General features: G+C 41.6%; 1 protein-coding gene across 1 annotated transcript in view; it reads right to left on the bottom strand.

Annotated features, from left to right (window-relative positions):
- The window catches only part of fbn3 (fibrillin 3), a 74,011-nt gene extending 62,013 nt beyond the window's left edge, over positions 1–11,998 (bottom strand). The window contains exons 1-2 of the mRNA XM_089000319.1: positions 11,859–11,998; positions 7,848–8,178 (exon numbers count right to left, since the gene is read on the bottom strand). Of these exons, the coding sequence (XP_088856445.1) occupies positions 7,848–8,032 (185 nt within the window). The 5' untranslated portion in view covers positions 8,033–8,178; positions 11,859–11,998. The remainder of the gene's footprint in view (positions 1–7,847; positions 8,179–11,858) is intronic.
- Between the last annotated feature and the right edge of the window lie 375 nt (positions 11,999–12,373).

The raw sequence follows: 12,373 nt of genomic DNA, 5'->3' as shown, positions 1-12,373 counted from the left end.
AACATGCGGATCAAAACTCTAAAGATGGAGGACACTGATTTGCTGTGGCGACCTCTTGAAGGGAAAAGCCGAAAGGAAAAGTAGAAGATCTTTTGAAATCACCACATGAAAAATGGGAGAAAAAAAGGGTTGCATTCATCTCCTCCTCTTTAGAGTAAGAGTACATCTGGGACTTGTTGCCAAGGCAATTATAGAGCATATTATACTGTATTTTACGGTGTATAAGGCACACCCAAATGCCTTGATTTTCTTCAAAAGATGACCATGCGCCTTGTATGCAGTTGCACCTTATATGTGAAGTAATATTGAACCACAACAGGTCTCGTAACTAATGTCAGCAGCCACTGACTCAATTTCCCCCCTGTAGAAGAAGTAGTGCGTAACCCCAGCCTCTAATAATAATGTGGTGTGCTTTATATTTGGAAAACGTTTTATCTATGTGTATATTATATTTGTAAGACCGTTTTCATTCATTAAAGGTGCGCCTTATACTCCGGTGCGCCTAATACACCGGAAAATACAGTAACTGTAACTCCAAGTTCAATGTCCTTTATTGTCCTTTATGACCAACTTCCGAATTCTTGTCAGGGTGCATACGAGTAATTGCAGAAAATGCTGCATGTCACATGTTTTTGTTTGTACATTTATTAACTGTTTATCTTTGCTGGGCTTCCCCTGAATGCCTTCAACAACCACCCTTTTTTCTTGAGTCTCAGGAAGCACCAACGTTATTCCATGAGATTACAGCAAACTGTTGCAGATTTAAAAAGTGTCACTTCGACACACCGCAAGGGTCTGTCCGTTCATTCAGGAATCAACAGGGTCAAACATTAAAGCATCTGAGAGCAACCTGTTGGACTGACAACATGGGGCCAGCTTGGTACACAACCATGGTCTGATTCCATGAAGACAAAGAAGAAAAGAAGTTTAGGTCAGGTGCCTGTGAACTTTGTATGGGTTTGCATCAGTGGCCCGGTCAAAGATCAAAAGTCATCAGTCTGGTATTTGAGCCGAGTTAAGCCTTACGTATTCCTGCCTGAAGCGGGACTTGTGCTTCTTGGCTTGTCCTGAGATGGGAGTGAGGAGGATTGAGGAATGTATAGAAAATGGCCCACGTGTCCATTCTTAGGACTCCATTTCAGCCATTGGAGGGGGTGCTAATCATGTCCCAATTCTGTACTCAGCTCATTCAACTAGCTTTCAAAGCATCTCCTTTCACCAATGCTGAGTTGTGTTTACAAGGAGGTTGTTGCCAAGAATGAAATGGAATTCTACATCGCCAGCATAAAAATTGACTTTTAAAAAGAAAATGAGCTACTTTTTATGAGCTTTATGGTCTACATTGAAGGTAATTGTGGTCACGTAAAAGTGTATATTCTTCACCGTGTGCAAAATTGATCAAGAAATGGCAACTTGTGTGTTCCAGACGTTTTAACATTTGCAATGACATCATTGTTCGAAATCCTCTTTTCTACAAAGCAGCATGTTGAGATTCAACGATTTTTTATATTAACTGATCCGTTCTGACACATTTTTTAAGATAATTCTGGTGAAAGACTCACAGCATTTTTTTTTCCAGCGATCCAGCTCGGACCCCCCCAATCGATGTAACAATATGTTCCCTGCAGCAACGGTTCAGATGCCACAATGGTCATATATGGGAATGGAACATTTTATTTCCTATCTCCACACTTAAACCAGAAAATAATTGGCAACTTGCCTGCAGGATTCCTGTACCAATGCAATCGTGTATGTACACGAATTGACATTTTTGATAATTGGAGTGGGATGAGAAGCATAATGGCACAATTAAAACTAAAATTGTGTTTTTCATTTTCTATTAATGGAAGTGTGTGTTTTAATCTTTAAATTGCTCATTTATTGTGTTCAATTCACTGAGAGATTAGGCGAGGTTCTACTGCTATGATGTCATTCTCTGTACAAATTGCAAACGATCCCGTCTACACTCTTTCAAGGCAAAAATCCAAGGTAATTCATGATTTACTGGTCCAAACCAATTTGACTGGGACAAAATTGCCGTTTAATGGAGAGTGGCTGCAGACCACATCTGTATTATTCACAGACTATATATGTAATATTCCGCAAATACCTCATTGAACTCAACTGTATTTGCTGGAACCTGGATTCTATCCGATCTGTTTTCAGGCAGTAGACGGGATAAACCTTGAACTGGTTGCCAAGCAATTGCAGATGTTTAATACAATAAAATTAATAAGAGGCACAGTGAAAAGTACAAAAGCAGTGAGACAATAAACAGATTGCGTGCTGAGAGAAAAGTCAAAGAATAAAAATATGTTTTAAAACTAATTTTAAAGATGGGCACTGAGAGGGCTTGTCGAACAGTTAATAGGATGTCATTGCAAAAAGAGGGACTGGCAACGGAAAAGCCTCGATCCTCTGTGATCCTTTGCTTAGCCATCTATACCTCTAATAGTGTCTGGTACGCTGACCTCAGGCACCGAGCAGTTGTGTAGAATTCAGGGAGCTCAGAGAGGTAAAATGGGGTGAAACCATCTCAAAATTTGAAAACAAAGAATAGAATCTTAAAAGGAACGATAAAATGTACCAGGTAGCCAATAAAAGTATATTATATTAGGAGTGGCGTGCTCCCTTACGGGAGTACTCCTCAAGAGGAGAGCAGCAACATTTTGGACTCATTGGAGATAGAGGATTGGCTGACTCCAAAATAACGTGTATTCGAGAAATCATCCGAAACGAGGCCATGAATTATTGAAATGTCCCACAAAATGGCGCTTCATATATCAGGCAAACTAGGTTGCCTTGGCAAATGAGGAAGTTGTGTAAACATTAACCTGAACCTTTTAAGTAGGCCTAATCTAGAGATTCCTGATTGCATTACATCAGCAGCTCATGTATTTCGTTTTTCTACTTTCATTCCTTTCATCACTTTGCTGCTGTGAAATGTAAATTTCTCCACTGTGAGACTAATAAAGGCATATCCAATCCAATCCAATCACCATTACCATTGCATCACGATGTTAGGACAGCACAGATTTTCATGAAAATACTTAATATCCGTGCCTCACAAAAACAATCAGAGGGGAAGAATATTCCAAACCAATTGTAGCCTCATAAGGACACATGCCCTGATTTCATATACCCTCTCTTTGTTTTTTTTAGTAAAGCTAGTTTGAAGCCAAGTTCAAGTGATGAAAATGTAATCAGAGTCTTTCCATTTATAAAGATGTCATACTATTATAGAAAGTCTGGAGCGGTTCTCAAGCCATGTTGGAACACAAGAACTCTCAGACAGGATTTAATGACCTCAATGTGCTATATTTGATGCATGCTGATTTGACATTAAATACAGTCAAATGTGGGAACTCTTTACATGACATTAGAAATAATTGTTTGTTTGTTTTACCTTGCGTATGAGGCGGCATTCGACACTAAATCATGTTCAGTGCTCCCCACAAGGAAAAATCCGACTTCAATTAAAGCATTCAAGGCAGCGAGCCAAAAAGTCCGATCAGATACAACGCTGAATGGATTGATAGCCAGCAGCCATATGTTGTGGCAGCCTATGAGTCAGAACTAGTCAGCATCAGCACTAGCGGTTAAACCAGGGACAGATTTGTGCATATAGAATTCTCGTCAGCAAATAAACACTGCATGTTAGCCCAAGGCCGGCATAATGGCCATCATTACGCTAACCACCCTACTCCATCTGCCACACGCATGGTTACTGACAGTAGACTGTGATTGGTACAAGGCTTGGATAAAGGCATTCAAATAGACTGCTGGTACCACGTATCGTACTTTGAGGTGAATCGGTGACCTTCAAAAACTCATTTGCAACTTAATTGTCATTACTACATCATTCCCCATAACAATCTGTGAATTACAAATATAAGCATTGCGATATACAGCTGTACGTTCGTCTTTGATATCTATGATCTGTCTCGGTCTTAGCAGCTTGTATATTTCTAACGTAATGAGAACATTTTTGGAAAGGTCGTTTCTGTTCGTCTTTGACATCTATGATCTTTCTCGGTCTTACCAGCTTGTATATTTCTAACGTAATGAGAACATTTTTGGAAAGGTCGTTTCTGTTCCCAGCTGACAAAGCAAACTCCATAAAAGTGCACATGTATAAATTTCAACCAAAAGAAGCCTGATTCAACCACTTCGGAATAACCTGTGACTTCACAATTGTTCTGGTTGAATGGGCAAAAAAATACACAGAGTTCTTCAATCTATTCGAATATATCTTCCCAGACATAATTTCCTTCCGTTTTAATCTCTATGTGTCAATATGGTGCAAATTTCCACTAGAGGAGGCTCGATGGAACACGGTTCACATTTGAAGCTATTAAAACTTATTTTGTTAACCAGTGACAAAACGTAATGAAAAATAAACAAGGCACTTGGTTTGCTTTGGACAGCTAAGTAAAATGGGAACATGCCTAGGAAAAGTAAAAGTCTGGTTACAGCTGCCAGCTAACATTAAAATGGCCAGTTCCATTTCATGTCCAAAAGACTTGGTGCTAGTCCACTTCAGAGTTTTCTTTCTTATTGCAATAGCTACTATTATTTTTTTTCAGCACATTAAAAAAAAAACAATCATTTATGGTTGGATGGATATGGATGGATGGATGGATGGATGGATGGATGGATGGATGGATGGATGGATGGATGGATGGATGGATGGATGGATGGATCGATCGATGGATGGATCGATGGATGGATCGATGGATGGATCGATGGATCGATGGTCGAACTGACTTTGTTTCCACATGTTCACATTGGGCAACGAAAAAGTGTGCAAACTTTTATTATTCTCTCAGTTCTTAATAAAATATCCCTGTGTGTTTGAAGGGAATAATATGCAATTGAACGATGCCCCTTGGTTTGTGATCGCTCTGCCAGACAAATGTGGATTATTTCTCTGCCTGGTCATAGATTTAATTTGGACGATATCATGCTCCTCCAGATGGCATTTCATGAAAATTTCAGCGATTTCAGGAAACATAATCGAGATGATGAACCGTTCAACACAAAGTCAGCCAAGCAGTTGAGAATGCTGCCTTTTTGTTCAATTGTACCTGTATTTTCATGATCACTCAACATTGTTGTTGTTAAAAAATAGTACAAAGCAATTTGTCAACCCTTCTTCTGGAGTTTTAAACAAAATATATGAGGGGATATTCTGTCGCCATCAGCATGTGGTCTTGTACTTCTGCTGCTTTGTCACCTACATCAGTGAAAGCATCCCTTTTTATAGATCCTTCGGGTGCTATCACTAACTCATTTCCTGTGGTTGGCACAAGGACAACCATATGCTAAGGTGCATGACTGGAATAACTGATTTTGACAACGGGGCCTGACAAAAATCGCCTTGTTTTTTTTTTTTTTTTGCACAGTAGCAAAATATACAAGGCCAAATGATGCCACTCGCTCCGATAAGTGGATGTGGTTGAATATGACGGCGGACCGCAATTGGGGAAACAATGGGCGGAGTACTCGCGGACTATCTGTTAACAGCTGATTTGATCTTTTGGGTTCATTTCACAGACACTCATATAAACGTCACTTTTTAAAACATGCATGTCCATACGTGTACATCCTATTCAAAAATGTGAATGAACACCATCTATTTCTTAGTGCTACATGACCTCCAATGCGTTTACATTCCAAAGCAATTTAAATTGTAATTCATCTATCCATCCATTTTCCAGACCGCTTAATCCTCATTATGGTCACGTGGGGGGCCAGAGCCTATCCCAGCCGTTTTCGGGCACAAGGCGGGGGACACCCTGAATGTGTTGCCTGCCAGTCGCAGGGCACACAACCAAACAACCATCCACACCCATACTCACACCTTGCGACAATTTTTGAGTGGTCAATCAGCCTGTCATGCATGTTTTAGGAATGTGGGAGGAAACCGGAGGACCCGGAGGAAACCCACACAGGGAGGACTGGGTCTTGAACTCACGACCTCTGCACTGTGAAGTCATCGTGCGAACCACTCGACTACCCGGCCACCTTAAATTGTAATTGCTGTATTAATTTACTTACATGCTTAACTGTCATACAAATATAAAGTAGGTCAACCACCGATGGTAACAAAAAAAAATACAAAACAGGCTCACGCTTGTCCATGAAGTATTTTGCACTGACACTAGACTCTTCAGTACTGCCAGAAAAAAAAAACAATTTAAAAGAAAAGGCAACACCATCACCCAGTTACCAAACTCGAGTGCAATGTGCTGTCCTCATGTAAACCTCAAGTTTCCCTGTTCTTCATTCTTGTTGTTGTATTATTGTATTGTGATTAAACTATGGAATTCTCTTCCAGTTAAATTTCAAGGGCCCAAATACTTTGGTCCATTTGGCAGAGGGCTGTGCATTTGTGTTGAGCCTTCTGTGAAGATTTTCTCACCCTTAGCCATCTTTTAAAACCACAACTGTATGATGCAAATGTAGAAGCCATCAACTCCAGCGATCATAAATGAATAAATCATACACACAAGACACGCTTATAATGGGCACACTTTGCACTATTTCCCCGGTCCATCCTCTGTGCTTCTGTCCTTATTCATTGAGTATTCACCCTCGTCTTTTAAAGCATTCCAATCTCAGTCTACTCCCGAGAGAGACATTGGGAGATAAATTAAAACCCAAGAGATGCGATTTACTTTGCTCCATACCTTTATGTCGCACTGCTGATCCCTTCTTGAATGGTGACTTTTGCAACAAGCACAATTAAGTATAATCAAAGACTACGTTTACATCTAAAGACACCTTATTATTTTGCCTCCCTCGAGCACCGGCCGATCAGAGACAGACAATAGTCGACTTTCATCCATGCTTAATCGGTCCTTTTGTAAATTTTTCATCCACTCTCCTCAAACGTCCACATTCAAGAGAAGTGCTACGTAATGTAGAGAATAGACTGTATTCACTATAATTGACACATTTGCATGGGGAGAAATATGAGATCTTGGGTTGCAAATGTAGGTCATTGTTTCTGGTTCGTGTACAGGCTAAAAAAAAGGAAAGGCCTGATTGCACATTACTTGTCCGTAGTAGTCACACTCATCGCAGAACACTAACTTGACATAAGCTGCCTCAATTTAGCCCACATCTCAGTGGGCTGTGAACCACTTGTTCCAGCTTATAACCAAAACACACGAGAATTTGGGTCACCCTCTCCTTCATCATCGCCGCATGGGACGGAAAGAAAGCTGCTTTTTCCTTTCTTTCTCATGAAATGTCAATTTGCTGTAAATACATGTGGTGAGTTCAGCATGCCAGGCAGCTTGTTAAGGTCAAACATGTGTTGTTTTGGGGAAAACAATGCACTACTATTCTGCAGCATGATTTGATATAAGGCGGTCTGGCCTCACACCAGAAAGCACAGCAGTTGAAAGGCCACTGCCAGGAAATCAGTGGGGGTAAAGTCATTTATGATCTTAAGCCTCTCCAGATACAATACGTCTACAAAGGTCGAGAGGCAAAACTGGAAGAGATGTATTTTCCATTATTCTGCTAAATGAAGCTGTTTAATTATTATGCTGCACAGTACCATCGTGAAAGAAAAAAGCCGCTTTCACGATGGCCAACCAGATCAGTATTTTCATTGCTATTTTCTAATTATTTATCTAATATTTATGTGAACATTTGGAATTGCTTCAAGAATTATGTGCATTCAGAAGTAGCAATTTGAACCCCTGCGAAACATTGCCCATACCCCATTGTGTTCGAAGCAATTGTTGCCGCACACCTACAGTGACTAGATGAACGTGAAAAGCTGCATCAGCTGTGTGAATGTGCATACGTATGCAGTAGTAAGTTGTTCCTACCCTCTCAGTGTCTCCTGGCCACGGCGCCTAACCCGCTGCGCCTCTCTCTGGTCCGAAATGGATGTGAAACGGCTTGCCTGGAGCGGTCCGTTCCCATTCGCAGTCTGACAGTACGCCACCTGGATTGGTGCAAGACACATCGCCACCCACCCCAGCAGCACCTGGGCCAGCTTCCCTGATCCCATTGGTCCGGCCGGCGATCCCACCGAATGTAACACAAGCTCTTTAAAGTTCCTTCTCCGATTCTCTGATCACCGTTTGGACCCAGGCTGAGCAGAACAATGTTGACCTGGATCCAGACCGAGTCCTGGTGTGCACTCCACAGATGGCACTGGAAAGAAAAGAAACTTGAATTAAAAGCCCAGAAAAACAGAAAACAGAGGTACGTCCAGCGTGTTTCTCACATTTACACTCAGAAAGCGCTTTGGCTCTTAGAATGGGCTACATAATAACATTACAGTGATTCATGCTTTTTTCTTACAAATGAATGACAGTTAAGAATGTTTAATATTAGGTGATAGAGAATTCAAAATTTTATTTTTTTTAAGTTTATAAATACATTGCTCATGTTTAAAGGACAACTGACATCACTTTTTTGTTTCCTAACTGACATCAGAAAAACGTTTTATCGCATCTAAAATACCCAAAACACGCAGTATTATATTTTTAGTCAAATGCAAAACACCAATAAAAATGACTTAAAATGTCAAAAATCCGCAAAAAAATGAACCCGGAAGTGGCCAGTTTCAGAAGGCTTCGTGGCGTTTATTCAATACAATATGACGTATGAATTTCTCCTAAATGAGAGATTTGGACCCGAATGTCCCATTGCAGTGACTGATTTTGCGGTTGTATCCCCTTCCGTCCGCATTGCTCAGTGAGACGAAAATGCACAAAATGGTACGCCACATCACTGACGTTTTTTCACTGTTCTAATTGGGGAATGCTTGTACACTATTTTGAAGCCTTTGCACTCATGAACTATGGCTCCTCTTGGAGTTAGACCAGGATCATTTTACCAATGGCCTTCTTCTTTAGACCCCTCGAAAACTGGGAGATTTGAAGTTGATTTTTTTTTTACAATACTGATAAGGACTCTGCCGGCCCGGTAGTCAAGTGGTTAGCACATCGGCTTCACAGTGCAGAGGGCGCCGGTTCGCGTCCCGGTCCGGCCTCCCTATGTGGAGTTTGCATGTTCTCCCCGGGCCCGTGTGGGTTTTCTCTGTGTCCTCCGGTTTCCTCCCACATTCCAAAAACATGCATGGCAGGCAGATTGAAGACTCCAAATTGGCCCTAGGTGTGAGAGTGACTGTTGTTTGTCCTTGTGTGCCCTGCGATTGCCTGGCAACCGATTCAGGGTGTGCCCCGCCTCGTGCCCGAAGACAGCTGGGATTGGCTCCAGCACCCCCCACGACCCTAATGATGAATAAGCGATTCGGAAAATGGATGGATATGGCCTCCAAGCTTTTTTTTGTTCTTTTGACTGTAAGATGACACTGCGAAAGTGGCTGCTTATCCAGCAGCTCCTGTATTTTATTTTTCTACTTCTTCCTTTCCTTTTTTCTTCCTGCCATAAGTTTGATGCTCTGAAATGTAATTTTCCCCACTGCGAGACTAGCACAGGCTAATCCAATCCAATCCAAGATAACTAACTCAAACCTAAATCACACGTGCTCTACTCTGAGAGTTGGTGTGTTGTAAAAGTTGGAGTGTGCGTCACTAAAAGCAAAATAAAGAAATAAAAATTCGCTCATCCATTATCCAAGTCCATGATTCTCACGATTGTTTGCTGCTTTCAGTCGGGATGCAAAGACCATGCAAACTCCACACAGAAAAGCCGAAGGCTGGAATCTAACGCTTGACAACCTCCGCACTGTGTAGCTGCCGTGTTGACCAATTGACTACCATGCAGCCTAAATAAAAAACGAACTCACTAAAATTCCGACAGACGAATCATATAATTATGCCAAGTCATAAAGACGATAAACAAAGTAGCATCCATTTTTCCGTGGCCATGGTTTCACACATTCAACATCCATGTGCTGTTTTGTTTTTGCGGTTCACAAGCTTGAAACTTGGACATTCTCACGCCTAAGAGCAATTGTGCCTGCCTAGAGGGAGCCAAAGACATTCATATTAAATGGGCCGAGAATGAAATGGTGAGGCTAAAGTCACCATTGACATGAAAAAATCAGCCATTCCACAAGCAGACGTCAGACTTTTTAATAGATGAGGACAAATTCCTCATCAAGTAAAACAATTATATTCATTGTGTAATTAATACTAGCAGACATACTCTACATAATTCTATTTTAGATGAACTGACCTCATACAAAAGCTGTATAGTCTTTCCATTTCAGATTTTTGGGGGTTATCATACAGTCGAAAAACACACAGGGTCTGCCTGGATCGGACAGCCTTGAGCTTTATTTTCTCTTTACCACCTCATTATAGACCACAGCTTGAAGACAGAACTGTGGGGCCCTGGTCAGACTCTCGTAAGCATCGTTCCTACCACAGGACATGCAACATAGCCTAAATCAGAGTGGACAAATATATCAGACCGACATCACTTGGAAAAAATAACATCTGAATGTTCAGTGAGGATGATGAGCAAGGAAAGATGACAACTTGACAGTGTTTGGCAGAGATGAAAGTACGATTTCCAATCAGCATGCGTGTTCTCGAAATTAACTACTTTTCCATTGAGGTCATAAGAACTCCTTGTAAGAAGAGAGTTGAGCGGCAGGGCGGCACCAAAGATTTTTGTGCCTGATCTATTACAGTCAAGAGTGGTGATCAGAGCTCTTTTACACCACACACATTCCAAATAAAGCTGGCTTTAGCTTTTGTTTGTAGATTTGAAGTCTATACCAGCGCGAGAAAATCTGCACAAGCACTTAAAGATGACAAGAAAGCAAGTTTAGGCTGTGACAAGCTGAAAGGAAAGCATTATTCTTCCCCCTAAGCCCCCCCCCCCCCCCAAAAAAAAGTCTCCCCGTTTAATGACAAGAACATTCTGCTTCATTCAAAAAGGCATTTCATTACAACTGCATTTAAATTTGAAAATCATACGAACTGATGATAATGCCGCACAGATGTGTAGCTCGAAGACCATTGTCCGTCATGGCTACTGTATATGTCCAAAACCAATCCCAGCTGATTTTTACCAGGAGGTAGGGTATACCTTGGACTAGTCCTAAATCCCTTTCAGGGCAGGCATAAAGCCATTCACCGTACCCTGGTCACAAATTCATTTCATGGTTGGCGAACAACCATTGGCTAACAAAACCTTGCACAGTTCAAGTCTTCATTGGAAACAAAACGCAACGTACACAAGGGGGACAGGAATGAGATTTGAACGCTAAACCTCAGAAATGTGAGCCAGATGTGCAACCACTTGCTGCTTTACATGGATACATTTAAGGCAGAATATTATCAAAGATCATCTGATGATAAAAAGTTAGTTTCTGGGGGCTTCAGCAAACTCCTTAAAATTTTCAAGTGGAGTTGTTCCTAACCATTTCGCCTCAGCACTGTACAAACAGAATACACATACGTACATACAACTGTTTGAGAATCACAGTTGCTTGCACGTTTCGTGTCCATATCGCACTTGCAGCAGTGAAGCCTCTGAAACTTTATGAATGAATGGAGATAAACGCATCAGATTCAACGGGCTTCACTAAAGAGTGACGTGAATCAAAAGTACCAACAACAAAGTACTTCTGCAAGCGGATCTGCAAGCGGATAGAATCGAGCTAAAAAGACAGCACAAATGTGTTGAAGGCAATAAAAAGCCGGTTTAAAAAACACGAACAAAGCAAGGTTAAACTTTTGCACCAATTTGCATCCGGCATGTTAACGTGCGCATTTGACATGAAACTAATCCGTCGTGGAACGCACATTAACTGGTCTCTGGTCCGATAGTCACCCCCCCCCCCTACCTCCGGTCACTGAATAAATTATATCACACTCTGGCCATGATCACTAATAAGCATGCCGCAATACCTTGTAAGAATCGTAGCGCCTTGACGTCGAGCAGCTCGCTGTTGGAATTAAGAGGCAGGAATGTATGCGACCCAAGGATGGAATATTCAACTACTATAGGTTTAGGAGTGGGGGGAGAGAGGAGAAAAGTTAAGGAATTGCCCCGTTTAGGATAAGGGGAGGGAGTTTGAGAGAGAGAGAGAGAGAGAGAGAGAGAGAGAGAGAGAGAGAGAGAGAGAGAGAGAGAGAGAGAGAGAGAGAGAGAGAGAGAGAGAGGGGGGGGGGGGGGGGGGTCGTAACGGTCTACAGGACAATCCCACATTCCTAAAGAAGACTCCTGGAGTTGTTCTAACAGAGGCCAGCAGTGCTCTAACGTCACCATCATCCCTCCTCCAGGGCAACAGGACACTACACGTGTGATAAGAAGCATTTGCATTCACATCTGCCCGTGGAAAAGGAGCCCACTTTATCAACTAAAGAAGGTGAAAGAGGTCATAATGGAGTTCGATCAGGGTTTGAAAATACAGTACATAAAT

Source organism: Hippocampus bargibanti, linkage group LG07, assembly GCF_051943395.1.
Source record: "Hippocampus bargibanti isolate YZ-2025 linkage group LG07, ASM5194339v1, whole genome shotgun sequence".
Taxonomy (NCBI): domain Eukaryota; kingdom Metazoa; phylum Chordata; class Actinopteri; order Syngnathiformes; family Syngnathidae; genus Hippocampus; species Hippocampus bargibanti.
This window is presented reverse-complemented; position numbering and strand designations above follow the sequence as displayed.